This window comes from Osmerus eperlanus, chromosome 4 (genome assembly GCF_963692335.1).
Source record: "Osmerus eperlanus chromosome 4, fOsmEpe2.1, whole genome shotgun sequence".
Classification (NCBI taxonomy): Eukaryota; Metazoa; Chordata; class Actinopteri; order Osmeriformes; family Osmeridae; genus Osmerus; species Osmerus eperlanus.
The window spans coordinates 19,665,649-19,692,005 of NC_085021.1; the positions used below are offsets into that span (position 1 = coordinate 19,665,649).

The 26,357-nt window shown below is 45.2% G+C and overlaps 4 protein-coding genes across 7 annotated transcripts in view; all 4 read right to left on the minus strand.

The window, feature by feature from the left end:
* Nucleotides 1-11,486, minus strand: part of plekhm2 (pleckstrin homology domain containing, family M (with RUN domain) member 2) — a 16,749-nt gene extending 5,263 nt beyond the window's left edge. The window contains exons 1-17 of one of the 2 annotated variants that reach the window (XM_062460016.1): nucleotides 10,871-11,486; nucleotides 9,700-9,806; nucleotides 9,419-9,528; nucleotides 9,021-9,120; nucleotides 8,827-8,914; nucleotides 8,505-8,679; nucleotides 6,421-6,480; nucleotides 4,981-5,275; nucleotides 3,530-4,396; nucleotides 3,350-3,419; nucleotides 3,172-3,262; nucleotides 2,814-2,878; nucleotides 2,365-2,453; nucleotides 2,007-2,139; nucleotides 1,604-1,794; nucleotides 461-526; nucleotides 99-258 (exon numbers count right to left, since the gene is read on the minus strand). In XM_062460016.1, the coding sequence (XP_062316000.1) occupies nucleotides 99-258; nucleotides 461-526; nucleotides 1,604-1,794; nucleotides 2,007-2,139; nucleotides 2,365-2,453; nucleotides 2,814-2,878; nucleotides 3,172-3,262; nucleotides 3,350-3,419; nucleotides 3,530-4,396; nucleotides 4,981-5,275; nucleotides 6,421-6,480; nucleotides 8,505-8,679; nucleotides 8,827-8,914; nucleotides 9,021-9,120; nucleotides 9,419-9,528; nucleotides 9,700-9,806; nucleotides 10,871-10,930 (2,727 nt within the window). In that variant the 5' untranslated portion in view covers nucleotides 10,931-11,486. The remainder of the gene's footprint in view (nucleotides 1-98; nucleotides 259-460; nucleotides 527-1,603; nucleotides 1,795-2,006; nucleotides 2,140-2,364; nucleotides 2,454-2,813; nucleotides 2,879-3,171; nucleotides 3,263-3,349; nucleotides 3,420-3,529; nucleotides 4,397-4,980; nucleotides 5,276-6,420; nucleotides 6,481-8,504; nucleotides 8,680-8,826; nucleotides 8,915-9,020; nucleotides 9,121-9,418; nucleotides 9,529-9,699; nucleotides 9,807-10,870) is intronic. The other variant, XM_062460017.1, reaches the window with a different exon arrangement.
* A 119-nt stretch (nucleotides 11,487-11,605) lies between these two features.
* ddost (dolichyl-diphosphooligosaccharide--protein glycosyltransferase subunit (non-catalytic)) lies at nucleotides 11,606-15,680 on the minus strand. The gene is made up of 11 exons (XM_062460018.1): nucleotides 15,421-15,680; nucleotides 14,987-15,097; nucleotides 14,712-14,798; nucleotides 14,450-14,553; nucleotides 14,255-14,349; nucleotides 14,025-14,118; nucleotides 13,754-13,902; nucleotides 13,504-13,651; nucleotides 12,938-13,058; nucleotides 12,519-12,625; nucleotides 11,606-12,278 (listed from the first exon to the last, which is right to left on the minus strand). The coding sequence occupies exons 1-11, from the start codon at nucleotides 15,653-15,655 to the stop codon at nucleotides 12,129-12,131; spliced, it is 1,401 nt and encodes a 466-aa protein (XP_062316002.1). The 5' UTR covers nucleotides 15,656-15,680; the 3' UTR covers nucleotides 11,606-12,128.
* Nucleotides 15,681-15,826: 146 nt separating this feature from the next.
* zbtb17 (zinc finger and BTB domain containing 17) lies at nucleotides 15,827-22,757 on the minus strand. 2 transcript variants are annotated; one of them, XM_062460014.1, is made up of 15 exons: nucleotides 22,600-22,757; nucleotides 21,795-22,068; nucleotides 21,513-21,686; nucleotides 21,066-21,386; nucleotides 20,859-20,948; nucleotides 20,228-20,484; nucleotides 19,851-19,993; nucleotides 19,282-19,582; nucleotides 18,978-19,065; nucleotides 18,717-18,833; nucleotides 18,474-18,594; nucleotides 17,958-18,088; nucleotides 17,573-17,836; nucleotides 17,387-17,476; nucleotides 15,827-17,254 (listed from the first exon to the last, which is right to left on the minus strand). In XM_062460014.1, exons 2-15 carry the CDS (start codon nucleotides 21,997-21,999, stop codon nucleotides 16,839-16,841), a joined length of 2,718 nt encoding a protein of 905 aa, XP_062315998.1. In that variant the 5' UTR covers nucleotides 22,000-22,068; nucleotides 22,600-22,757; the 3' UTR covers nucleotides 15,827-16,838. The 2 variants fall into 2 exon arrangements, with proteins under 2 accessions (XP_062315998.1, XP_062315999.1); XM_062460015.1 differs by having other exon boundaries at nucleotides 22,583-22,752.
* Nucleotides 22,758-23,276: 519 nt separating this feature from the next.
* hspb7 (heat shock protein family, member 7 (cardiovascular)) lies at nucleotides 23,277-25,944 on the minus strand. 2 transcript variants are annotated; one of them, XM_062460019.1, is made up of 4 exons: nucleotides 25,714-25,944; nucleotides 25,314-25,509; nucleotides 24,055-24,188; nucleotides 23,277-23,858 (listed from the first exon to the last, which is right to left on the minus strand). In XM_062460019.1, the coding sequence occupies exons 2-4, from the start codon at nucleotides 25,501-25,503 to the stop codon at nucleotides 23,679-23,681; spliced, it is 504 nt and encodes a 167-aa protein (XP_062316003.1). In that variant the 5' UTR covers nucleotides 25,504-25,509; nucleotides 25,714-25,944; the 3' UTR covers nucleotides 23,277-23,678. The 2 variants fall into 2 exon arrangements, with proteins under 2 accessions (XP_062316003.1, XP_062316004.1); XM_062460020.1 differs by having other exon boundaries at nucleotides 25,338-25,932.
* Between the last annotated feature and the right edge of the window lie 413 nt (nucleotides 25,945-26,357).

Below are 26,357 nucleotides of genomic sequence, written 5' to 3' on the forward strand. Positions count from 1 at the left end.
TGTGCATGTTAACATGGGTGTACAGTGTGTGTGTGTGTGCATGTTAACATGGGTGTACAGTGTGTGTGTGTGTGTGTGTTTAAGTGTGTTGTTCTCACCCCTTTGGAGACGGACTGGCACAGCACCAGCATCCAGTCGGCCATGTCCAGCTCGTTATCTGCACTGAGCTGCAGGGGAGGCCGCTCGGCCAGGATCACCTGGAAGGCGTGGGGACGCTCTGTACTGTTGGAGCGACGACACCCTCCACAGTGTTCCCCTCTGAGGGAGGGAGGGATGAGAGAAAAGGGTGGGCGAGACAAAGTGTGAACAGGTCTACAGTTCAGTACCGCATGCAACACAATCACCATCACTGTTATATAGTATTCCCATAAGCAGTCTGGCAGGGAGGTGTCGTTTTAATTTGAACTCTCAAACTGACAGGACCTGAGCTTCAGATCCATAAAGCGCTGGCCTCTCTTACCCCATGGTGATTGACAGCAGAGGCTTCACGTCAGTCTTCTCTGCATACTGATACAGGATCCCATTACTGCACATAAAACAGACAGTGTTACAACATCACACCTCAACAGAGGAGGCACCACAGCGCACATCAAACACACCGTTCCTTAGCCGAACACTGAAACACTATTCCAATTGTGCACTTCTGCTCTTTGATTACCAGCTGTATTTCCTGCTGCTATATGAATAACCGTCTCCTTGACGACCCCACTGTGTAGCGTCACTGTGTCCAATCCCGACCGGTTTTTAGCTAACATTCTGATAAAATGCCACTTCAAATATTGATAAAAATAATCAGCTGATTTACCGATTTCACGTTAAGCTTTAACTTCTTACCTTTCGAGCTAAATATTGTTTACAAATTTTGAGTTAACTTAGCTTTACTAGAGCCGGTCAAAAGACGCTGGCGCAGGTAAATTAGCCGTGCGCTACCCTTGTCCAAATCCGACCGCACTTCTAAACACTGGCCGCTGCTGTTTTTCTGGGGATATTAACTTGATCCAGGGTCACCAAACTGACCATCAATGCTGTCAACATATCCGGGGACGTAGTTATGTCCTCCACAATAATATATCACGCTTCAACATCTCCAAACTATGCGATAAAATCTCAATTTGACTGTATACCACCACCTGCTGGATGTTTTGTTGAACTCTTCTCAAAGTTTGCTAGCCCCCATCCCTTCCTCCCCTCGACTACAGATCACGTCACCCATGATCGTGTATTTTCATTGGCAAGACAAAGTAGTGTTAAGCTAGCATTGAAATACACTCATATGCTAACCCATAGTAGCAGTACGATGACAACACAGACATACTTGTCAGAGTAAAGATCGTCGCCCAAGCGTCGCCCGAGTGTTGCCGAGTGGTCTTTCGGCCAAAGTAACTTTCCTATATTATTTAGACATGTAAACGTCCATATATGTTCATGAAATTTTACACGTAGATTGTTTGGTATGCCTAAAATAATACTACTTACACTATGCTGGCGATAGCAAAAGAAAATGCTGGCAAAAAGACCGGAAACTGAGTGTCCAAACCCCGTTCGGGTTTGGACAATAGTAGTTTACAGCGGTCGGGATTGGACACAGTGACGTTAGTCCTACCTGAGGACGAGGTAACAAGGTTTCCACTGCTCCATGACCAGGTAGGCGGTTCCAGCTTTGTAGAAGAGAGCGCCCTCCTTGGTGTTGGAGGTGTCCCCTGAGCCAGGAAGCCCGGCCTGGGGGGTCAGGGCCACGTCCATGGGGTCCTCCCAGTGCACCAGGGAGTACAGCCGGATGCACACCTCCGACACCTGCACAGACGGGTGGACCGAGTGGACAGGAGCTCAGCGGTAGCCGATATATCAGATATCAAATATTTTCAAAGACCTTTGTGCCTCTGATTGTTAAAAAAAGGGGTTATACAAATAAAGTTTTGTTTGATTTCAATTGTTGATGGTCTGGTTTTATAACAGTTTAGACAGTAATGGACTATGGTAGCAAAGGATTGTTTTGGTTCTGGTACCTCGCATTGGGACTCCTGGGAGACAAACTTGGTGAGGGCCAGTTTCTCCATGGTGGCGTCGGTCAGGATGGAAGGGTAGGGAGGCTCCCTGCAGCCCTTTATCATGGCTGACTTCAGGGCTGCAACGAACCAGCTGGGGGAGGAGAGGAGAAGGGGCATGGGGAGAGCCAAAGAAAATCAATAAAAAAATAATCTTACTACCATGCTAAGGCAGAGAGATACAGTGAAAGAGAGCAAAAAGCAGATACAGAAGAGAGAGAGACAGTTAAAGACAGTGACAGAGAGAGGGAGAGACAGTGACGGAGAGACATTGACAGCGAGAGAGACAGAGAGAGAGAGACACGGGTGTGGCACTCACTCTGTCAGTGAGGAGTCCGCCGTGTCCAGAAGGAACTGGCGTCGCCTGTTGGTGCACACCAGGGTGACAGTCTGCTGGTCCAGACCCACCTAGGACACACAGCACAGCCTTGACTCTACTGAGGGGAGGCTGTATGGACTTACTGACGTATAGTGATGTTTAGGTATGGCCAAATCTTTGTTAGCAGTTATGAACAAGATTAAAAAGTCTTGTTACAAAAACAACAGTGTCAACTCATGAACCTTGTGACTTGTTGCCACAGAACCAGCTTCAAACCTCACCCGTACGCGAAAAACACGGTGACCTTAGCTAAAACCGAATATTTGAAGAAGGCCACCCTGAACTAAGGCACTAAACACTTGAACACGTAAACACAGCGGCCTTGCGACACTGAGAGGCATCTCATCCAGACCAGAATAGACTGATAACACGTCTGTGCTGTAACTCACAGAGACGTAGTCCAGCTCGTTGTAAGAGATGGCGTCCTCCACCGTGTAGGGCTTCTCAGCGGCTCCTGTGTCCGAAAGGAGGAGGGGAAGGAGGGGGGAAACCATCAACGTCAACAAAAGACACACAAAGTAGGACTGCAGAGAGATAACGTTGCCGTTTCCTGAAACTAAACCTGACTCACTGTCATGGAGACACTGTTCTAAACCTTGTTGAACTGCACAGTGACAGTAGCTCTTTGACAATATCATTATTAGTTGTTCAGCTCATATTCAGCTACGGAAGTCTTTATAACCTAGTATTATGTAGTCCTTGTAGAGTGGGATCAGTGTTCTGAGTGAGTGTGGCTCAGCCCCCCACCTTTCCTCAGCAGGTAGATGTAACAGTCTGTCAGCAGCAGGAAGAGAGGCTGCAGGTCTCCTTCCATGTGCCCTGTACTCATCCTCACCATCTGGGAACACACACACACACCTCAGGGTCCGGTGCACACGGCATCATCTTGTTCCTCTCAGAGAAGGACCCCGAACACTGTCCTCACCTTGAAGTGCTGCTCCTCGTTCTCTCTGAAGACATGGATCATGAGCAGGAGCAGGTGATTGTTGTCCACCCTGAGACATTAATGAAACACCGTTACTATGGAATAACACTGTCACTATGGATCGTCAAAATTCGACCAAAATGACTGATCGACCATGTCTTTCTTTGTTTAGCTCCTTACTTGAACTCAGCAGGATGCGTGACTTCCGTCGGACTTAGCCTATCATCTTCAAGCTCCTCCACAGGCGCTCCAGAAGCAGCCAATCCGTTCTCGACGACCACCTGCAACTCCTCTCCCGTGTCACTTCCTTCCCCCTCCCCTGCTTCCTCTTCCTGTTTCAGGACGTCTTTCTGTCCTGCCAGAGCCTCTGTCTCTCCCTCACCTTCATAGCTACCAAGAAGAGCCTGCGACTGGCCATACCCTGCAGTGTCATGGTGGCCACCACCCTGGGCAGAAGGGTCTGGACTGTGGGGGGTAAAGCAGTAGAAGTCAGCGGGGGCCGGGGGGGCCTGCAGGAAGTTGGGGCTCGGGGCCAGAAGTCGCAGTGAGACTCCAGTCGGATCGGGAGGCTCGCCCCCCGGATCCCCTCGAAAGGGCTGCTGCCCTGGGGGGTGTGGGCCCGGGGTCTCCCCCGAGCATGGTCCTCCTGTCCCATTGTGGTGGCTCTTATCCTCTCCTCCTCCTCCCCCCCCCTCCTCCTCCAGGCGTTCCCACACCTCGCCCCCGTCGAGCCGGTCGATCACGTCACGCAGGGGCTGACCCACGCTCTCCATGGAGGTGTCCGTCATTTCCGGCAGTCTCAACAGCCCCTCCGCCTCCTCACCTTCTTCCTCCTCCCCCGTTCCCTTCCTGCTCCTCCTCCTCACGGTCTCAGACCCGGAGTCCTGCAGGGGCCCCAGGGAGGAGCTCCAGGCATCGGCCTCCCCGGCGGCATGCAGGCTGAGGTCAGCCTCCACCTGCTCCAGGGAGGACGAGGGCTGGCTGCTGGCCGAGTCTGTGGAGCCCTTCCCCCGACGCTTCTTAGCAGGCTTGCGTCGTCTTGCCATCCTGGGGAATATGAAAGACCAGGTTTCAGGTTTGGCATTTTTAAACAGCTGCAAGTACACTGGCGTTCTAGGTCCTGCTCCTCTTTAACTGTTTACTAGCAGTCTAACCTAACATGGTGATATGACTCATCAGATATGTGAAACTAACAATTCTCATAAATAATTAATCATGTAACCATTAACCGACAATACGGATGTTAACCAGTTAATACTATCGGTTAAAGTGTTGCCAATTTAGCGACAAAGTTGCTAGATTTAATGTTTCACCTTACCATTTCACCCAACCAAGTTGCATCTAGTGGCTAGCGACAAATCTAGCGACTTTCTGCTACTTTGGCAATCTCCGTTTTTGTTGTTGAGCAGCAACAAAATAACTATAATTGTACTTCTGTGTAGCCGCCAATCATGTAGGTATTTAAAAATCTTCCCCTTATGGGAATAGAAAAAATTGTTGTGGGCCTATTGGTATTTTTTTTTAATGGGCCACAAACATTATCTTGTCAGTTAGATAATGGCCGTTAAAGAGTGTTTTTTACTTTATTATGAGCATTACTATGTGAAACTGTAATAAAATCTCTCCCACACCTGATGACCTCCAGCTCGTTGCTGGTACTTTCCGTGTCGTCCCCGGTGGTGGCGTCATGGTGGCTGGCTGTATGCACGGGCGTGACGTCGGTGGATGTGTTGGTGTCCGAGTCCTCGTTGAAGGGGTTGTGTCTGAACGTGGGGCTCCGAGGTGCGGAAGGTGGGGGAGGGGCCACCTTGACGACGACAGAGGAGGCGGCGACGGCGGCTCGAAGCGCCACAGAGTCGCCGATGACCGTCTGCGGTTCGTAGCCGGTGGAGCGAGGACAGCTGACCGGGTCTGTGAGATCTCCCTCTGGGATAAGGGGAGACGGGTCAAATGGAGCCAGTGGGATAACAGAGCAGTCTACACCCGCACCCACCCACCCCCACCCACTCACACTGGTCAAGCATGCACACGCCATACATTTTAAATGGAGGGGAAAATATGGCCATGTGGACAGGACAGACGTGCAGAAAAGGAAGGACTGTATTGGGTGCGTTGGATAAAGACACAGATAGATAGACAAGCTTCATCTCGTGCCTGGGTAAAACCATTCCACCATTGCTCACACTGGTCTACTTCTACTACAGCTAGTGCAGTAGCCTATAAACTACTTAGGCTAGCTGTTGTCAGAAGTTGGAAATATTTAATATATCCTATAATATATGGATCTACATAGCTTAGGCCTAAGGAATACCAAAACGTATCAGGATTGCTTAAATTTCTTAAAAAGTCAATAAAGCCCCATGTTAACCTTCTAACTGTAGCCATGCTACGGCTGACAATCCAAGCTATGGTGGTTCAGTTACACCTCAGGACAAAGCAACGAGCTTCCTCCTGACACAGCCGAGAGCAACACACCAGACAGATTGAGCACCAGTGGCATTGAGTACCGCACTTCCCCTTAGTATAACGAGACAGAAATGCAGAGCGAGCACTAGGATCATGGTTCCCTGGGGGAGGTGGGGGGACTGTCTGCAGTATATTAAAACATGATTCCTCCCATCCAACAAGTCACCAGCGGATAGCACTGCCCACACTTACCTGAGGATGGACAAGCACTACTGCAAACGTTTATTTCTTGGCTTCATTACAAAAGGCTACTGTACAAAAGGCTAATATTTTCACAACTAAGCAACTATGAGTAATGCAGCCTATATTACGAATTATATAAAACTTTGAAAATAGTCAACTGTAAAGAATATGTGTGTATCTTTGTATAGAAAATGTATATTAATCTTTTTCAAGAACATTGAAGCGTTTGAGTTAGTTGCTCTACATCAAAGTTTTGCTTCAAGCAGTAGCATTAAGCTATCTTTTTTTAAGGTAGTTTTGCCTTTGAATAGCAGAACAGCATTCATTCAGCACATACTGTGGGATGAGCATGCGTGATGCTGTGAGGGGAGGGGAGAGGAGAGGAAGAAGGAGGGAGGGAGGGGGGTTTAACCATGTCCCACCTTCCCAGTCTGCAATGGGCATAGACTGCAACACGGGGAAGATGTCACCGAAATCATAATCTAAAAAAAGGAGGGATGAGATTCAGCATTAGACAGGGAAGGATGAGACAGGAGACTGATGAGAAAATGACAACGTGACATGAAACGCATGATAACAACAGACACGGAGAGAAACAGAAAAGCTAAACCCGGATAGTGACTAATAATATGGTCACCATGGTGACAAATTAATAATTGTCAGGAGCAATGGGAAATGTGGCAGCATTCACACGCAACTATAAAACCAAGGCAATCAGAAGCCTTCGCTTTATCTACACCAGCCATTCCCGACCTTTTCCACTTTGCGTCCCACTTGCATAGCTCAAATATTTTTGCGGCCGCCCAACACATCCGTTCACTTAATTCGCGAACACGTCTAACAACACCACGGGAGCCAAACAGTTGGCTTTCACGGCACAATTTATTTGAGCGATCAAAGGTGTCCATTCAGAGCCACAGTAAGCACACATTGTAAAGAGGGGTAGCCTGTGTAACTACCAGGCCTAGAACTTCCGGTGAAGTTAGAAACGTGACTTTTAAATAACCAGAACGGGTTGTTAACCCCTTAGCTCAGGGTTTTCCAGTCCTGGTCGTCGCGGGACGCTGTCCTGCATGTTTTAGATGTTTCCCTGCTCCAGCACACCTGATTCAAATGAATGGGTTGTTATCAAGCTCTGTGGAAGCCGGGTAATGACCATTCATTTGAATCAGGTGTGCTGGAGGAAACAGACCAATTGTTTATGTGAGTTAACATTAATGACTAGCAAGCAAGCTGACAGAATTTTTTTTGCTTGCTTTTTTTCCACAGGTACACTTGCACTTATAGCAGCTCATGTTGTTTAATTGTAACTTGTTTAACTACATGTTCTTATGGTTCTTCCCTTTGGCACTTATTTTGGTTGTTCACAATGTGTGCTTCATGTTTTGGCTACTTGCAATGTTTTGTGGCTATCTCGTTGTTATGATCAGTGACCTATGCACTTTGTAAAGCTCTCTCTTGGAAGTCGCTTTGGATAAAAGCGTCTGCTAAATGAATAAATGTAAATGTAAATAATTGAGTACATTATAATGTAGCTAACAATTGTTAGCTAGCTAGAGCTAGCCTAGCTAACGTCACTGCTCAAATCCTAGATTGCTACAGCTAGCCTAGGTAGCTACTTTTAGTGTGCACGTTAAATAAACCTTACCTTCTTAATTTTTGATGTACCTGCAAACGTAAAATTGGAACCCCTTTTGCTTGAAGGGCAGCAACATATAATCCTATGTACGTCGTTGATTGTCATTTTGGGAAGAAAACCCGAACTCATCTTAAAAAAAACTTTTTTAGAAAACGTGTTTGAGAACTAACTTAACTGCTCGCTACCGGAAGTTGTTGACTTGGATTATGCAATATGCGGAAGTGATGCGTGCACGTTGTTTTCTTTCTTCTTTTTTTATATAGTGGATTTAAGCGGGCATATGAATTATTATTTTTTTGCTTATGCAAGTTAAGGCGGAAACGTCAGTTGGTCTTTCATCAACGTGCCAAGCGTAACTATTGGCGTTTCGGTCATGATAAATTAAAGGCAAAATGTCATTTTAAAATTAGTAAGAATTGTAATAATCATTTACCAACAGTATATATAAATAATTGGATATTTATAATTAAATTTTTCATTGGTATGGAGGCCCACCTGTATTACCCTAGCGGCCACGGCCCACAGGTTGGGAATCGCTGATCTATACGTTTCCGATCACGAGGTCACGCTGAGTGCCCATCGCATCATTCAATAAAGAGCACTTCTCATCAAGATGAGTTCTTGCCGATCATTTCTACATCTGAGAGTCACTTGTGCCAGCCAGGACTGAGTCACTTGCTGGATCGATATTTCATTACGTGGCATCAACCTATAAATGAGTGCCTCTGCATGAGACTAGGAGATTGATCAAGCAAGAGGGGGAGAGAAAGAGAGACAGACACAGACCGACAGACATACAGGGAGAGAGAGAGACAGAGAGAGAGAGACAGACAGACAGAGAGAAAGAGAGAGGATAGTGTTTCTTACCCTCGCTGGACGGGGCTATGGCGCTGTCGTCCCACTCCAGGTTGGTGGAGGTGAGGGAGGTGAAGGAGTGCAGGGAGAGGCTGTCGGAGCTGGGAAGCCTCTCCTCAAAGTCCAGCAGGTTCTGGGGCTTGTAATACTCTGGCATGTAAGGGGCCACATCCAGGTAGGGCACATCCTACAGTAAATGTGGGGTTTTATTTTGACGCTGATGTGGGATTTTATTTTGACAGTGATTTAATCCTTGTCAAAGAACTCAAAAAACTCTGTAAAGTGAACATTTCACAAGCCCTGTGTGCTTCCATTACTAGTGTCATCGACTAACCAGCTCCAGGTCAAAACGAATGAACTCCAATCCAGACACCAGTGTGAGGAAGAGGGTGAGGTGGTCGTGACTGCAAACCAGCGCATTTCTGAAAGAGATTGATTTCTGAATCAGTTATCTAATTTGCTAAAGTGGAGCTGCTTGCATTTATCATTCAAAAAATGATTACATTGTTCCAATAGGACTGCACTTACTTGAAGTAATACTTCTGTAGCAAGCCTTGATTCTCTTGAAACAGGCGGAGGTAACTTTCTAGAGAGCTCTCACTAAGAGCAAGGTATAACCAGGCGCGGCCTGCAGCAGAAAAGATAAACACTAGTCAGTCCTAAACGTGTGGACGGTAATTGGGTCTTTAAAGACCTATGCATTCTTTCCTGTCTGGTGTTGCTAACGGGTTGAGTCAAACCCAAACCCAATAATCTCCTCTCTGAAAAGACAAACTACACCGTAGAGAAGCTAAGCACTCTAATCCATAACAAAACATCCTAGACGTCACACATCACAGCGACTTGAAAGGTAGTTGTTTCTCCGAGCTAGGACCAAATGTTGACACACAATGCATAATTGGGTTGTGAAATGGCTGGTCTCTTACTGCGGCCGAGGTTGGTTGCAATGTGTTGCAGCTCTTCTATCTGTCTGACCGCCTCTCTGCGGGTGAAGTGGAGTACTAGAACCCAGTAACCTGAGGAAATATCCTGAAGCCTGCAACACACACACACACAAGTTAGGCAATTTAATAAAGCTTTCTTAACCCTTTCTGCAAAAACACTTCACTGTTTATATTAGTACATTGTAAGCACCATTAAATAATCGATGCGCAATTCTGGGAGAATAAACTGTACAAAGATCCTGTCATTCTTACACATCTCTTACCCGTAGAGAAGAGCGTGGTCGAGATGTTCGCACAGCCTCTGCAGCACTCGGTCGTGATTCCGAATGGCTGGAGTCTCATCCTCACAGGCAGCAAAGTAACTCTGCAGCTGCGGAACGGGAAGGACACAGGGAAAGATGGTCACATAAGGAACACAGTCTTAACTGGCCCCCACTCATGACAGAGTGGAAACATGCTTTCATGCTCGAGAAATGGTTGAGTAATGTTTGTCTAATGGATAGTGCCAATGGAATTATGTGTTGGAATTGAAAAAGGTAGTGAGGTTAGCATGTCATTGCCTGTCTGTCAGTCAGTATGACGATGATAAACTGTGTTTACAAAATACTGCAAGAATGACTATCCCGTAAATCTGCTAACGCACCACTGAAAACATTTGAACATGGAGCATACAAGAATTTGAGTTCCTTACAAATTCCAATCACCTGACTGTCATGTGACCATGAGACTTAGGGAAACATTCAAAATATGGGCTAAGCTATTTCATTTCAAAGTCATATCATCCAAAGTGTATACTGCACTTGCCAAGTACTCACTACACTTCGAGTAGACTGCATTGGAGTCAACCACCACAGCGCATAGTTTTAAACCGAGGCAGGGAGAACGCCAACAATAGCACTGACATTCAAGGAAGGCAAACGACACAAACCTACCAAAAGAAAGTAAATCCTTCACACTCTAGGTTAACACACTCCCAAGAACTAATACACAAAATAAGCACAAACGCTGTTACTACACTGTAGTTCCAACCAAGTTTACATTCGCTGCATTAACAGGGACTAGCGCGTAGAAGCACACCGAGGATGTTTACATCATGACAGCATCGGTATGCCGCAGTCAAGCAGGATGGTTAACCCACCATCAACGTGGTATTCAATTAATGATAGGTGACAACTAGAAAACAAATTAGGCAAACAGTTTAGGTTGCTGTAAAATCATTGCCGTTATCAGATTACAATGGTATCACTTTCCGTTTCTGTCCTAGTACACCCAGCTGTTCTCCTCAGTACAATAAAGGCCCACACTGCACTGCCCTGAGTCAGTGTGTGTTGTTCAAACGAGCTGGCACCCTTCACAAAGAGAAAATGTAGATTAGCTAGACTAGACCGATATGCAGTGAACAATATGTTTACTGTACATTCCGACCGGGCTTACCTTTTTGACTGACAACGAAATGTTCTCCAATATTCGGTCCTTGACTTTGAGTTGATCCATCACTGCTTTGCTCTGGTCTTGTCTTGTCAGTCCACAGCTGTCAGCTGATATGTTGCTCACTTTTGTTGGCTAGCGCGGCAAGTTAGCCTTCCTGCTAGTGCTACTCAACTAGTCTGAACTTTATAAAAACTGGTGGCAACATGTACTGTACCATTACATATCCAACAGCCTTGTTATATAAATGTCTACCATGCCGTCAAACAGCAGAAATGTTAACTATTTTGCAAAAGTACTAGCACTAGCTAAAGTAGCTTGTAGACCAGTCAGTTAGCGCCCACTTCTTTGGTGTAGCCTTGCTAGCTAATTAGCACTAGCTAGCTAACTTGAACTAGCTAGAGATAGTAACTTAATTTGATGGTGCATTGTCATTTTATGACGCCGACAGGCTATTTCAGCAAATTACTTACTACCTGTAACTGTATTTCTACAGGCAAATTTCAATAAGTTAAAGTTATACGCACTAACGCAGTCCATTATTTCTGTCTCGCTGTCGTGCTAAGCTAGATAGACTGGCTTTCAAGCGCTGCTATATCCATTTGTCAACCAGCTGGCGGCTAGACAGTACACTGAAGATCTAGCTATAACTGACTGCTACGTCACTTACCGGTCAGTTCAAGGAGGTGACAGATCGTATCAAGTATCAGTCAGTAATCATTCACACAATTTTGTTCGATGGGATGTAGAATGTCAACATTTTATTGTGGCTTACATGTATTTCTGGAACTTAATATAGCAAACACCGATTGGAACAAATCTGATCAGGAAACAAAATATTCAGTGCATGTACCACATATTGTTTCCGAAAAAATAACAAATGACATCCTCCAAACGAGTTTAAACAAGTGCTCCACCATCTCATATTGAGCTCATGAGTAAATCAACCATATCTTGACTGAATTCATACTGCACGGATTCTGTGAGTGATAATTACACACAAACAGCATTTTTCTTTTAGTACAAAAAAAGCTTAATCGCAGCTTGTAAATGCTGAACGAGTTAAACTTGCAAATCCTTGGCATAGTGTTCCCAAAACCAAAAATGACAATGTCACATTTTCAACTGTCAAAAGGTTTCCAAGTCTCTTTCTCAATTTCAGCAACCAAGACCTTTGATTGATTTCAAAGCTTCTCCCCCATACAAACCAAATTAATCATTTCTTCCTCCTCCTCCTCCTCCTCCACCTATTTCTCTTTCGTCTTTAATCAGACTTCTCCTTTTCTTTCATGTGAAGGAAGACTATGCTGAAGACAAAAAGGCCAGCCATCATGGAGAAGACACTGGCATAGTATGGATAGGCTGAGGGAATGAAGCGCTCGTACTGAGTGTGCTGCAACGGACGCACAGATACCTAGGGTCGAAAAAAAGATGGAACATTTGGTCAGAAAACTGGAAGTTATATCTTACATGTCTTATGGCACTGCACTGCTGGTTCTGCTCGATGCCAGAGTTTTTTTTAAACACATAATTGGATCAGGAAAACAGCACAAGTTCAGCGGTCTGGTGCATTGTTAGGCAATCCCTTTTGACCCTTGCATTAACTTCATTTGAATGTGTAATGCCTGGCGAATGTTTCATTTGACTGACTCACCTGAGTGGAGGAGTACAGGTGTGTGAAGCCTAGCCTGTTGTAGTCCACCTTGAACTGGAACACCCCATACACATCAGGAAGCTTGAACTGCACACTGTATTTTCCTCCTATTGGAAATACATTTACATTTAGCAGACGCTCTTATCCAGAGCGACTTACAGTAAGTACAGGGACATTCCCCCAAGGCAAGTAGGGTGAAGTGCCTTGCCCAAGGACACAACGTCATTTGGCACGGGCGGGAATCGAACTGGCAACCTTCAGATTACTAGCCCAATTCCCTAACCGCTCAGCCACCTGACTCCCTATATAGCATAATTTAAGTAATATTGAGTACACTAGTATTGCTCTCACCATAACAGCGAGTTCTAACGAAACAAAATCAGTAAATTAGGTTGTGTCAATAATATAATTGTCCATACCATTTTTCTTTAGGTAGGTCCTGACAAATGGATCGATCCTCACAAATTCAAGCTGAATGTCATCGCCGTCGAAGGGAACCCAGTGACCGTCAGACAGCATCTCAATAACAACGCTGTACTCCTGTGTAGGAATAGGGAGTGCCATCATCGCCATGTTTTAGAAATTAAGTAAAACTCCATGGAGGATGCCAAGAAATGTCATCCACTGCCTATTAGGGTTGTCCCTGTATTGAAAAGGCTTAAGCGGCCCGACTTCTGTCTTCTAGTAGAAATCAGTGGATTTATTGCTTCAATTAGGGCATCCCACCAGTCCGTGGCGCTAGACTTTCGTTACATTTAGTCATTTAGCAGACACTCTTATCCAGAGCGACTTACAGTAACGGTTACGATATACGCGATAGCTGCGAAAGACGAAGAAGACCAAACTAACGTAACGCTACCTTTCAGAGCTGGATACAATTGAAAAAGACGCGTCGATCAATTGCATTCAGTAAGCTGCTAACCGCCACAACAACAATAATTGTTACAAAGTGTTGTAGATGGATCATAGATATAAATATGCTCACCACAAGGTCAGTGATGGTGTACGCAGCCGGAGGACTGATTTCACCAACGGGATGATGGGAAACATCTCCCACCCTCAGAACCCCGGCCTCCTTAAACACCCACCTGGACAGGGCTTCTGCCAGCTCCATGTTCCCATTCTGAGCATGCCTAACACGGGACACCAGAAGTCAAGAGACCTGCCTACAATACTCTAGTACATCCTCTAGCCTAGTTCATATACTATAACATTTGTAAAAGTAAACAATGTACCCCTGGGAGCCAGGTGTTGCCTTCTGCACAGCAGAGTTGAAGAAGGCGTCGCTGAAGAAGAGCATTGACCCGCTGAAGACGACTCTGGCGTTGTTCCTGGCCTGGAGCCCGGCGATCAGCAGCGTGTTCTTTCCAACAGCATGAGGGTACTGAAGACAAGTCAACAACAACGCTCAGAGATGAAGCTTCTTAAAGGCACTATGCAGACAAAGATTACCGACTTTTTGAGAGCAACATTTTAAAATATAAACTGAGGCTAATTTTATGATACCTGTGAGATTGGTCTGTCAGGGAAGTAGGAGTACGAAGTGGAGGAGCCGGTTAGGATGTCCAGTACCAGAGGGTTTTCTGGATCTGCTACCATACTGGAGATGTAGGGAAGGGATGAACGGGTGGGTCAGCATCATTCAAATTCATATTACTTGTTCACCTATATCCCTGACGAACTGCAGGAACATTATCAACATCATACAATTTCCCAGTTTATGATAATGGACTTACCCAACCCCCTTAAAGAGAATGGGTTTCTCTGTAGCTTTGCCAACAATGGTGGAGGCTTTCAGTAGATTCTCTGGGTCAGCAACAATCAGGGTGTGCTAGGTGAAGTAAACAGAAAAAATTGTTTTTCCAAAAATGGGGATTCTGACACACATTTGAGTTTGTTTAAACAGAAACTATTGAAACATTCCTACTTACATCACCGGGGTCTGACACATCATAGTTGTGGTGATCAATGACAGCAGTCTTCTCCTCATCAAACTCGATACCACACTCACTGCCCAGCTCTCTCAGTGGGTCACCTTTAATAAAGGAGTGGACGAAGCAGCAGCATTAAATTATATATACGCATTACACTAGCTGAGTCAAAATATAAGATTGATGAGTTAAGTGAGTCTGTGGCTCTGCAAAAGGTACAGACAATGTGATTAAATATATGTAATGTTATCCATACTCTTACCGATATCAGAGCTGGCAGCAACAAGGACATTTCCTCCACCATCAATGAAGGCAGTGATGGTCTCAACATTGATATTGCCACCAAAGTCTGTAAGGAAAACGTGAGTAAGTATTGAGTGGTGTCTTAACTCCTGATTGGGTGAAATAGGGGAAACGTATTCATGCAAATAGTCCGTCAAATATTTGTAATACAAATTATTTTTATTCTGGAACCTTAAGTGTTGAGTCATATTAGGCATAAAAATGCAGAGGACTGAGTTTAAGACTGAAACATACCCTCAACTGATGGGGCGAAGATGACAAGGTGGTCGTAGAGAAACTGTCCGTATTTGATCAGAGAAAGGGACGAATCATCTGCGGTCTTGAAGGTTATATCAAATCCTCGGTCTAAAATGAGAAAAATAAATATAAGCTCTACTGTCATGTTAGTCAACTGCTACTTTGGCAACAGGATTTCATGGTCACTCAGCGTCCATTCTCTTATCTCTCCACCCTGTGTCTTGGAGGTGAAGAGGGAGGGAGAGCCAGTTAGGAAGCTAGCTAGCATTAGCATTGAGTTGTAAGCAAATGATACATGCACACGCTCACGAGACAACGGAAGTACACTTACAATACAGATAATTAGATAGCCAGTTGCCGATTTCATGTGAAACTGCTAAAAAAAAGTTGCATTAACTAGTTTGCTACTAGAGCGGCTACTGTAGACTCACCTGCCAGACTGCGGAAGAAGATTGAATGGGTGTCTCGGATGTTCATGTTGTCCAGCAGAACAAGGGTCTTTCCGTCAGCCCATGCCGAATGCATCATCAATGATATCGACAAAAAGAAAATAACCCCATTTCCTAGCATTGTAGACTTTGTGTTGGCCATGCTAAAAGATCGTTTGTTGGACGATAGTGGACAAATAGACCGGATCGTTTGCATGACTGCTGTCAACGTCGCCATTTTCCTGCAGTAGAAGTAGACGTCAGCGTTAGTAGAAGGCTAACCTTCCGCCTCGTGATTCAGCCAATCACATACAAGAACGCGTCACCGAAGTACCCATGATGAAGTGAACAATCAAAAATGAATTTCTTCAAACATGGGAAATAATTCTAAGTACAAAACAAAATAGGAGAGATTAAACTGATTTAATAAATTACACAATGTACTCTCAATTCATTGTTATTTAATCTTTATTGATCTCCGTGTTAGATGAAACATTTTTGTTCGATCATAAATATTTTATTTTCAACACAGGACCTACTAAATGTTATCTTTTAAAATTAGTTGACTGACGGAAACATACCTGCATAAACGGAAGCATACAGGACGGACCCTGTATTTGTTAGTGTACCCTAAAGTACCCTGTCCTTTCCAGACCATTTAACTGAAACCTCTCCATGCTTATGACGTTAACAGTAAATCTGCGATTCATACTTTTCCTCGTTCCCCTTCACATCGACAAACGAAAACAACACTCCCATATTTTAACAGAGGATGACAAACATCAACATGCACAGCATTTAAAAATGTTTCCCGTGGACGTATCACTGAGAGCCAGCGCCCAACTCACTGAGCCCACACATCAGTATTGTATCTGTACACTGTGCTTTTAATGAAAATATTTTAACTAAGTATACCAAAATACTGTAAGTGGAAAATAATGCACACTGCATCTCAGTAGGGCAATTTGTTTATCTAACACACAAACTAACGTATCTGTGGTTTTACTAAGGAAAGCTCACAGACGTGTAAAATCTACAGGTTGTCCATGAATACCAAGCCTAAAGATTGTCGACATAATGAGGATAACCCAGTTCATTACTTCCATTTATACATCTTGCATACTGTGCAAATCTACCTTTGCATGTTTACAGGCTACTGCTGACATTTCTAGATTCTAGAATAAAAGAGCAAAACTGTCAGCATCAATACTTTTTTTTTCCTTTATAAATGAAAGGTGATCTCATTAATATGCCCAAATTTGTCTTTGTGTGTTTGGCAGGGGGCTGGAGTTTTTGGTTGACCAAGTGACCTGACCACAAAAACTCTGAGCCCTTATCATAGATCCCCTGTACTTCTATTAGTAACTACGGCGGACTACTTCTAATTCTTTCCCACGTCAAATTTTTACTCCTCTGCTAACCTAATCCTGACAATCCATCTCTTCTCCTTCTCCACTGTCAATGGTCTCATTCTTCACCTCTGACAAGGTGTCAGCTTGGGCCACCTCTTCTCCCTCCCCACCTCCCTCTTCTCCCTCCTCCTGTGTTTCTTCCACACCCTCGCTTTCTTTCCCCTCTCCCTCTCCCTCTCCCTCTGCATCCTGGGTGCGGAAGATGAGCTCCCCCCCCTGGATGACTTGCTCGGTGGTGGGTTGCCAGGTTGTGGTCGTATCCCCCTCAGTGGTGGCGGTGGTGGTGTACTGGTAGAAGTCAGAGTCAGCCTGGAACATGACCAGGGCCTGTGCTGTGTGGATGCGTACATGCTGGGCTAATGAGCTGGCATCCAGAAACTTGTCACCACACGAGTCACAGGCATACAGGATCTGGGTGTTGGGGTCTGGGAGGAGGAAAGTGGGGGGTCATGTAGAAGTGAATCATACAGAAGGAACAACTGTGATTTTTATTGATAAACTTTATAGAAGCAGAGCGAGTACTACGCTACTGTTAAATTTATAGCTGCCTTACTTACCCGCCTCTTGCACCTTCTCAACAGCTTTGGTGATTTCTGCCTTCAGTGCCTCTGTGTCGTCCGCCGAAACATCTGCAGCCATTGGTACCACTGGAAACACAGATGAAACCATGACAACACATACCCAGATGAGATTAGGTGGCCCAGTCCTTCTTCTGTCCTACACTACCCAGAATGCTCTCTGACCTGTCAGCTGGGCCACAGCACTAACGGCGAGTGCCTCCGTCGCCAGGGTGACGATGTCCTCGGTTGTGACGGTGACGATGTTGATCTCGCTGTCAGAGGTAGACATGCCTGGGTAGCTGTCGCCCCCATCGTCACTGTCTCCCCCGGCAACCACCAGGCGCTTCATTCCGGCCTTGCCCTGGTGGACGGTCTTCACGTGGGAGCGCAGGTTGTCAACGCGGTTGAAACCACGACCACACTTGTCACACAGGAAGGGTTTCTCTCCTTGGGGACATCATGGAGGAAGATCAAAAGAAAAGGCCCAGATAATAAATTAATTACTAAAATCAATTTGGGGGAATGCAGTGCATGCAGAAGTGACTAATTTCCTATATTCCTGCAGTACCTGTGTGAATGATGATATGCTTGGAGAGATCACCAACGTTGACAAAAGCCTTGTTGCACATGTGACACTTGTGTGGTCGGATGTTATCATGGTGGCGGATGTGATTGGCCAGCTGACTGGACTGGACAAACCTATGTTTTGAGAGATCAAAATAAGCTACTTACGCCACAAAATGTACATGTATTGTAATATAGTGTATTGCATGTATGTTTCTACATTCTCCAGTGCATTTCTTTAGATTTCTACTAGTACACTAAAAGCTGTATTTGATTTAAAGCATATGCTTTCATATAACATCTATATTATATATTTAGTAATTTAGCAGATGCTCTTATACAGAGCGACTTACAGTAATTACAGGGACTTTCCCCGAGGCAAGCAGGGTGAAGTGCCTTGCCCAAGGACACAACGTCATTTGGCACGGCCAGCAACTTTCTGATTAATAGCCCAAGTCCCTAACCGCTCAGCCACCTGACTCCCGTCATAACAAGGTTTGTTTGGGATCCAGGGTTGTACCTTTTGCCACAGCGATCACAGACGTATGGCTTCTCTCCAGTGTGCTGGCGGACGTGGGCGATCAGGGAGCTGGCCTGGGTGAAACCCTTCCCACAAATCAGACACAGGCAGGGCTTCTCTCCTGCAACACACACACAACACTGAGGTAGATACTTCCTGGTCTCAACATGCACAAAGGTATTTCAAAAGCCACTCCCAAATGATGTGACATTGCCGGTTAGCAGATCCGTTCAGCAAGTCTACCTGTGTGTATGCGTTCGTGCCTCTGCAGTGCCCCTGGGTCAGCGAAAGCCCTCTGACAGTGCATGCATATGTAAGGCTTCTCCCCGCTATGCACACGCAGGTGTCTCTTCAGGTTCCCTGTAACCACAGACTCCACAGTCAAATACCCAAAATGAACCCCATAAGTCAACAACAAACGATCGAAAACTGCGGTTACATTAACAAAGAAAATAGACAAAACAACAGAAACACATGGAAGAAGTGCATCTAGTCTTTCCTCACCTGAAGTGGTGAACTGTTTACCACATTCTTTGCATTTCAGTGGACCGTCTGTGATATGGATCTTCAAGTGAGCCTTTAGATTCCCCATCTGCATGGTCAGCAAAGCAGACCAAGCATGTCATATCCTGTACACGCTGACCAATCGGTAAAACTCAAAGTCGAGTACCCCAAATCCCATTTGTAGCCACACTTAAACACATTAATTAGGAGCTCCCCAATTAAAATAAACGTGAACCAAAAACATTGCCTCGCTTCCTAATCAATTAAGAGCCTCTGTCCCCATGACCAGTTAGCATCTCCTGACCTGGTTGAAGCGCTTTTCACAGTGAGGACACTTGTGCCCTTTGTCTGCATCGTGCGTCTCCAGGTGTCGCATCTTGGCCGTGGGGTCGGAGAAGGCTCTGTCGCAGTAGTCGCACTGGTACGGCTTCTCGCCACTGTGCACCAGCTGGTGGCGTTTGAGGTTACCGGACGTTGTGAAGAGCTTGCCGCAGTCCTCGCAGCTGTAGCGGGCCTCCCCGGTGTGGCGCTTCCTGTGCAGGTTGAGCAGGCTGATCTGGCGGTAGCTTTTCCCACACGTGGAACAGCAGTACGGTTTCAGAGGGCTGCCAGGAGAGCGCAAACAGGTCAGGAGCGTAGGTTTAAATATATGCACATTATATGTAATTATATGTGTATTATTATTCTATGCACCCCACACACACTTTTTATCAAGAAAATAATATTTCACGTCTGCATCCTCAGTTCAAAAAAGCTGTCCCCCCTACATTTGAAAACAAACCTACGCCCCTGGAAAGGGAAGATTCAACAAGGATTCAAAACACTGTTCTGGTGCGGGGATGCTCGCTCATCCAGGAGCTCACTCAGACAGACCTGTGTGTCTTCTCGTGGGCCTTGCAGGCTGCCGGGTCAGAGAAAGCCTTGTGGCAGTCCCTGCAGCTGAAGGGCTTCTCTCCTGTGTGGATACGGATGTGTCTCTTGAAGTTCCCGGTGTGTGTGAACTTCTTCCCACAGTCCTGGAATAGATCAGTGGCTATTTATACATTTTAAACGCACATTTTCCATCTACAGTGTATGAGATTTGTAAAAAATGAATACATAAATAAATAAAATGAAAATACTTGGGAGTCCTTCGGGTATAAACAAGAGTTTTCAGGGGTGAACATCAGTTTTGTGAAATGTGCAGATTTTTGATGGGAACATGGAGGTGTTTTGACGGGACACCCAGGGTTTCCATACTGGACACTCACCTCACACTTGTGGGTCACTGAGCCGTAGGACCGAGACTCTGTTCGGTCGTTGATTGCCCCGGAGCGCGTCTGCCTCCCCTCTCTTCCACTCTCTGTGTCGTCTTCCTCCATCTGGCTGTCCTCCTCCTCCTCTCCTTCTTCTTCTTCCTCCTCTCCTCCAGCCTCCCTCTCCTCCTCCCCTCCTTCCACCTCCTCCTGATCCTTCTCTCTCTTCTCCTCGTTGGCAGACTTCGGCACGCTACCTTCGTCCGAGTCATCTGGGAACGGGACACAGTGAAGACATACATTGCTCACTTGCCTTGGGAGTGCATAGATGGATTGGAGAACAGTTTGCTGGTCGTGGTAGCATACAGTATGCAGGTCTATAGGGCCCAGTATTCCATGTCCCATTACAGGTGCATGATTACTTTACATTTACATTTAGTCATTTAGCAGACGCTCTTATCCAGAGCCACTTACAATAAGTACAGGGACATTCCCCCCAAGACAAGTAGGGTGAAGTGCCTTGCCCAAGTGACAATGACACAACGTCATTAGGCACAGCCAAGAATCGAACCGGCAACCTTCTGCTTAATAGCCCGATTCCCTAACCGCTCAGTCATCTGACCCCCATGATGCTGAAGGTGGTTACCTGGGGGGTAGTTCCGTCTCGGGGCTCTCCTGGTTCTCCGCCTCCTCATGCTCATGTACGATCTGCCTGCTGAAGACTTGAACGGGGACTCTGTAAAAACACAGAACACTTCTTATAAGCCCTCTATAAAACACACAGGGAGTTTATAATGGTCAGACTGGGTCAACTGGGCCAATCGACGTCATGACGATAATACATCGGACTGACTGGGGGTGTAGTCTGCATCCGAGGGGTCGTCCTGAAAGGGCGTGTCTTTGGCTACACTCTCATCCTCCAGGTCCACTTTCTCAACCGACGTTTTCTTCTGTGTCGTGTGCGAGGCGTTCTTAGGGGGTCTTCCTCTGCCTGGGGCTGGTTTGTCTGCGGTCTTACTGACTGTTTCTTGGACATTTGCGGCCGTCTCTTTGGGATCCTCCTCAATGACGTCTGACCCTTCCTGCTCCAAAGAGGTGCTTGGGGTCTCGTCGTCAAGGGGACCCATCTCTGGAGGTGGTTCTTTGGATTTCGGATCTGTTTCCTCTGGTCTGTCTGTTTCAACAGAGATGAACGGGAGGAATAATAAGAATGTTTTGTTTCATTTCATTTTAATGTTAAACTGTTTATCAAATATGTGTATATTGATTTGAGATCATTCGGGGATGTGTGTGTACTTACGGGTGCAGTCTAGTGGTGTGGCTGATGTTGAGGAGGCGACTGACTGGTAAGCAGAGCAGGCGTTGACAATCTCCTGCATCTGGAGAAAACTGGCAACCGCAAACACGTCTTCCACATTCTGGGGGCTTAGACTCAGTTTGGCTGTGTACATGAACTCCAGGACTTGGCCCAAACCTGAAGAAAAGAAGCTAATCTGTGAGATGGGATATCCTCTGTAGGATTCAGAAAATGAACCATCTGGATTGACCTAGGCAATATCATAGATAATAAAAAAGCTCTCACCTGCAGCATTACTGATATCCAAATGCACCACGTCTTTCTGGTCCAGGAACAGCGTACGAAAGTAGGCGCTGCAGGCGGCGAGAACAGCCTTGTGGGCTTTAAAGTCCACTCCATCTACCACAAAGGTACAGTCACACAACAGACCCAACTGACGCTGGTGGTTAAGTTGTTCCAGAACCTTCGAGCTGTGCCAGGGAAAGTCCATCTTGGAGATGACATGTGGTACCAGTAGATCGGGTCCGGCAAACCTGCTTCGGCTTTAATGAGCTGGAAACTAAAATGACAACAGACAATAAAAACAAGAGATATATAAACAGAATCGGATAAATAACTTAATAAAATGCGCGTTTCAATTATTATATACAAGGCATATTGTCTTTTACATTTCATTGAGAGTAATATAAAGCACTAAGAAGTGTAAAACATTCTCATCAGACTTGACTCACAACTGAATGACATTATGACAAACAAGACTGCTCTTCATTTAAAAGAGAAACAAAGACTATGTCCGCGTAATAGTATATTTGGTCGAACGAACAATCATGAAAGCCATAATTTTTATGAATTAAATTGAGAAAGTTTAGTTTGACGATGCCTCCGATTGATTATCAATCCTCTATCCTTGTGCCTTTGCTATCAGGGATTAATTCAGTTTGCCTAGACATGCATGTTATGAACCAACAAGATGGCGTTTTGCTTGAAGGCCTTTCTTTTTACTCGTCCTTTCCGATCCTAGTCCTGTGTGTAACTACGCACGCCATAATCTGCGACGAAAACGCTGGAATTACCTCTTACGAAACGTTACCTTTTCTGCTTCAATAGCTTGTTGTGTTCTCTTTCAAAGTATTTTCCAAAAGTCTCCAGGCTGAATGCGTTCAATCGAGTTTTTCGGCGATCGATCCAGTTCTACAGACTCGATTCACCGCCATCTTCCACTCTCTGATCGATTGATAGTGGCCGGGTGGATGGTTTACATAATGCACATGCGTAGTTCAAGCTCGCGGTCAGTTGAAATTTACCACGCGGTGGCGCAACACACCAACTTTTGTATCTCTACCACCAAGAACTGGCAACAAGTCCACCCTGTATATGGCAACAGAAAAGTGTAATTAACTTGTTAGTTGTTACAGTATACGTACAAAGCAGTAATATACGAGGTAGTCCGACTATGAATAAAGTATTTGTTGACTTAACTTTTTAAAGATGTTTATTTTATTGTAAATATTTATGTCATACGGTTTTGGGTGATGTGGTTTCACACTGGAATGACATTAAGTACTATTACTTAAATATTGGCAACATTTCTGCAGTGTTGTCAATACATAAGTCATAGTACTTGAAATTTCATGTTATATTAAAATAATTGTGTTCTAAGACATTCAGTACATTATTAATAAATGAGACTTTCATCTTTAATATTGGAATATTATCTGTGATCAAACCTGCAATTTTATTATCATGATTAGGGAAAAATAACAGAAATTGATGCACACACCATTTTTTTAAATTGTCAAAACAGGCAACATTTATTCACACTTAAATGTACAATAATTCATCATTATACAGAGAGTTGAGTAAAACCAACTGTTCACAAAATGACTGAGTCAACAAGACATTGTGGTAAGTACTCTCTTAATATCGCAAACTAATTATTCAAACAGGAGGTGTGAGTGCATGTGTGGTGATATTGAGGTGAAGTTGCACTAATGACAAATTCATTGTGAATATTAATTTAATTAATAGTAAGTGGTAGCCTATAATGCGAGGCTAGTCTTCGAACTGCAAGAAAGCCACATAATGTGTTGAAAGTTGGCATTATTTGTGAAGGAATCCAGGAAGTAGCTAACAACATACAGGGACAAAGGGAGTTAAACGAGAGCTGGGCTATATCTTGATCTCAGTGCGGAAGGTCTGAGCGAGCTCATGTTTGGAAGGGTTCCTGCGAGCCCTAACTGTCAGTGCTCCCTCTGCCTCCAGGGATGATGTCACTGAGGTGGGGTCAACATCCTCTGGCAGTTGACACTTGTGGGTGAACGTGTTCATCACTGTTCCATCAGCTGCCAACTGTAAAAAAAGAAAGCAAAATCAAATAAAGATGAAAAAGTCAGAAGAAATATTTCAAAATCACAGTGAATTTAACTTTGAGTCACAAACCGAAACTCTCAACCAGATGAGACTGGATCGAACTTTAAGCAATGTCAAAAGGTGTTATCAAGCCAGGTTTGATCAATAAAGTTTTGGGTGAATTCAACTTTTTCACCTTCTCTGCCCGGACTTCAATCTGGTTGTTGGAGGTGGTGACGATGACATCTTCGGGGGAGAAGTCTTGGACATCCACTGTGAACTGGTATGTGTCGCCAAGGGTCTTGATGTTCCCTGGTGCCCCTGGTCGACCTGGAAACAAAACAGGATACAAGTTTATTCACCATTGAATGAACTCTCCAGTTCTGCAGAGACACAAACACAGTATATCTACAAATAGACTCTGACCCATATCCTTTCCCCTTGTAATAAAAGCCAATATTAAAATTAAAAAGTCCTACGTCTTGTGAAAGCCATTCTGATCCATTCTCAGAGCTACACATAATACATAAATTCTATATGGACTGTATGAGCACATGGATGACTTCACACAGAGCTGGAATGGAGCAACATGGGCTTCAGCTCAACACACTTTGGCTAAATGACGCCACAGATGTACCAGTATGTGTGTGTCTGCGTGTGTGTATCCTATTGCCCGGCAACCGTCTGGCCCACCCTCTCCAAGGCGTCATCCCAGTCATTCTCTGTGCGTGAGCTCACAACGCTGGCAGTGGCTGGAGCATTTCTCGGCGTGTGTGTACACCCTCCCCTCCTCCCTCCCAGTCTGTCCCCCAACCCAGCACCTTCTACACAACCCCCACCCCTGTGCCATGGGCACACACAAGCATACCAGTAGCAGTACCAGAATACCCTGCTCTGCCTTAATGCTATCCACCCCTACCCTCTCTCTCCCTCTCTCTCACACACACACAGATACACTGCCCTACCCAGACCCTGCTGAGAAGTCACAGGGTCTGACACATGGGAGTAAATGTATTCAGTAGCTTGAAGCGAGTTCAAAAGGCAAACTTATAGACATGCACAACACGTAGACATGTAAACAGATAGGGCAGTGCACCCATGTATTCACACAGAATTCTCAACATACTGTATACTCTATTTATGCATTGACTGTATTGTCTTTTTTAGACCGGTTAGACCAGGGGTGTCAAATCCTGGTCCTCAGGGGCCGCTTTCCTGTATGTTTTAGATGTTTCCCTGCTCCAACACACCTGATTCAAATTAATGGGTTGTTATTAAGCTCTGTGGAAGCCTGATAACGACCATTCATTTGAATCAGGTGTGTTGGAGCAGGGAAACATCCAAAACATACAGTACAGCGGCCCTCGAGGACCAGGATTTGACACCCCTGGGTTAGACCATGAACATCACCATCATCACAAACAGTGGGATCTATACAGGTGGTCCATAATATACCAGTGTCTGTGAGAATCAACTCACTGGGAAATCCCAAGGCATCATTTCCAGGTCGCATGAAAGATCCAAAGTCCTCCGCAAAAAGTCCCCTGCTCTTCTCCATGTAGGGGTTGGTGGAGGAGGAAGAGGAGGAAGACGTTTGGTGGAAACTGCGCTCCGATCGGTAAGCAGAGCTGTTGGTCCCACTCATGGATGTCTTGGTGTGCCGTAGAGAGAGAGAGACAGAGAGGGAGAGAGAGAGACAGAGAGAGAGAGAGAGAGAGAGACAGAGAGAGCGAGGGAGAGAGAGACACAGAGGGAGAGCGAGGGAGAGAGACAGAGACAGAGAGAGAGAGCGAGGGAGAGAGACAGAGACAGAGAGGGAGAGGGAGAAGAGGAACTCTTGTTTAGTCTTTCTCACCGGCCCAGTCCCACTCTGGTTGGTTGTAAACGGGAGACAGATCTGACGATGTGTTTCCCCCTTCTCTTCTTTTACTTCACCACACTGAGTTAACTGTGTGCCGCGTTATCCAGTAAGATGTTTTGTCTGTCTTGCATCTGTTTGTCTGTTTTCCCTCAGTGTGTGTGTGTCTGACAAATGAAAACCAGTGTCCAGAAGCAAAGCCACTGTCACAGAGCTCTTATAGTGTGTGTTTAAAGGCTGGGGGGAAGGAGGGGGGGGGGGGGTCACCACTCAAAAGCATAACAGTGGGCTATATTTATAATTGTGTGGGGGGGGGGGGTCGTGGTTGGAAAAGTTTTGCGTGATGAGGGCTCAAAGTTAAGCGAGGAAGAGAGGAAAGAGAGAGAGCGAGACAGAGAGAGAGAGGGGGAAGAGCTGTTAGCATTCCAGACTTCCCCTCTGAAAAAGATTTTCACCTTTTTTTCTTTCCTCGCTGTCTGTTTTTATCCTCCCTGTTTGCTATACAATAATTATAATTATTTTGTAAAAGTACAAATGGAAAATAATGATTTGTTGCCTTGAATAAATCAACATTACAACAGGATCCGTTTAATCTCTAAAAACACATCTTCAATAAGATCTTCAACATGGAAAGAATCTGA

Excerpts from the sequence above, each read along its gene's own strand:
- ddost (XM_062460018.1), bottom strand. The coding sequence starts at position 15,655 with ATGGCGACGTTGACAGCAGTCATGCAAACGATCCGGTCTATTTGTCCA. Across the intron at positions 14,350-14,449 it reads ATGTGTCAGACCCCGGTGAT|CACACCCTGATTGTTGCTGA; the intron begins GTAAGTAGGAAT and ends TACTTCACCTAG. Across the intron at positions 12,626-12,937 it reads GACCTACCTAAAGAAAAATG|GAGGAAAATACAGTGTGCAG; the intron begins GTATGGACAATT and ends TATTTCCAATAG.
- zbtb17 (XM_062460014.1), bottom strand. The coding sequence starts at position 21,999 with ATGGACTTTCCCTGGCACAGCTCGAAGGTTCTGGAACAACTTAACCAC. Across the intron at positions 18,834-18,977 it reads TAAACAGTTCACCACTTCAG|GGAACCTGAAGAGACACCTG; the intron begins GTGAGGAAAGAC and ends CTGTGGTTACAG. Across the intron at positions 18,089-18,473 it reads TGTGATCGCTGTGGCAAAAG|GTTTGTCCAGTCCAGTCAGC; the intron begins GTACAACCCTGG and ends CTCAAAACATAG.
- hspb7 (XM_062460019.1), bottom strand. The coding sequence starts at position 25,503 with ATGAGTGGGACCAACAGCTCTGCTTACCGATCGGAGCGCAGTTTCCAC. Across the intron at positions 24,189-25,313 it reads GTTGATTCTCACAGACACTG|GTCGACCAGGGGCACCAGGG; the intron begins GTATATTATGGA and ends TTTTGTTTCCAG. Across the intron at positions 23,859-24,054 it reads TTGAAGTCCGGGCAGAGAAG|TTGGCAGCTGATGGAACAGT; the intron begins GTGAAAAAGTTG and ends CTTTTTTTACAG.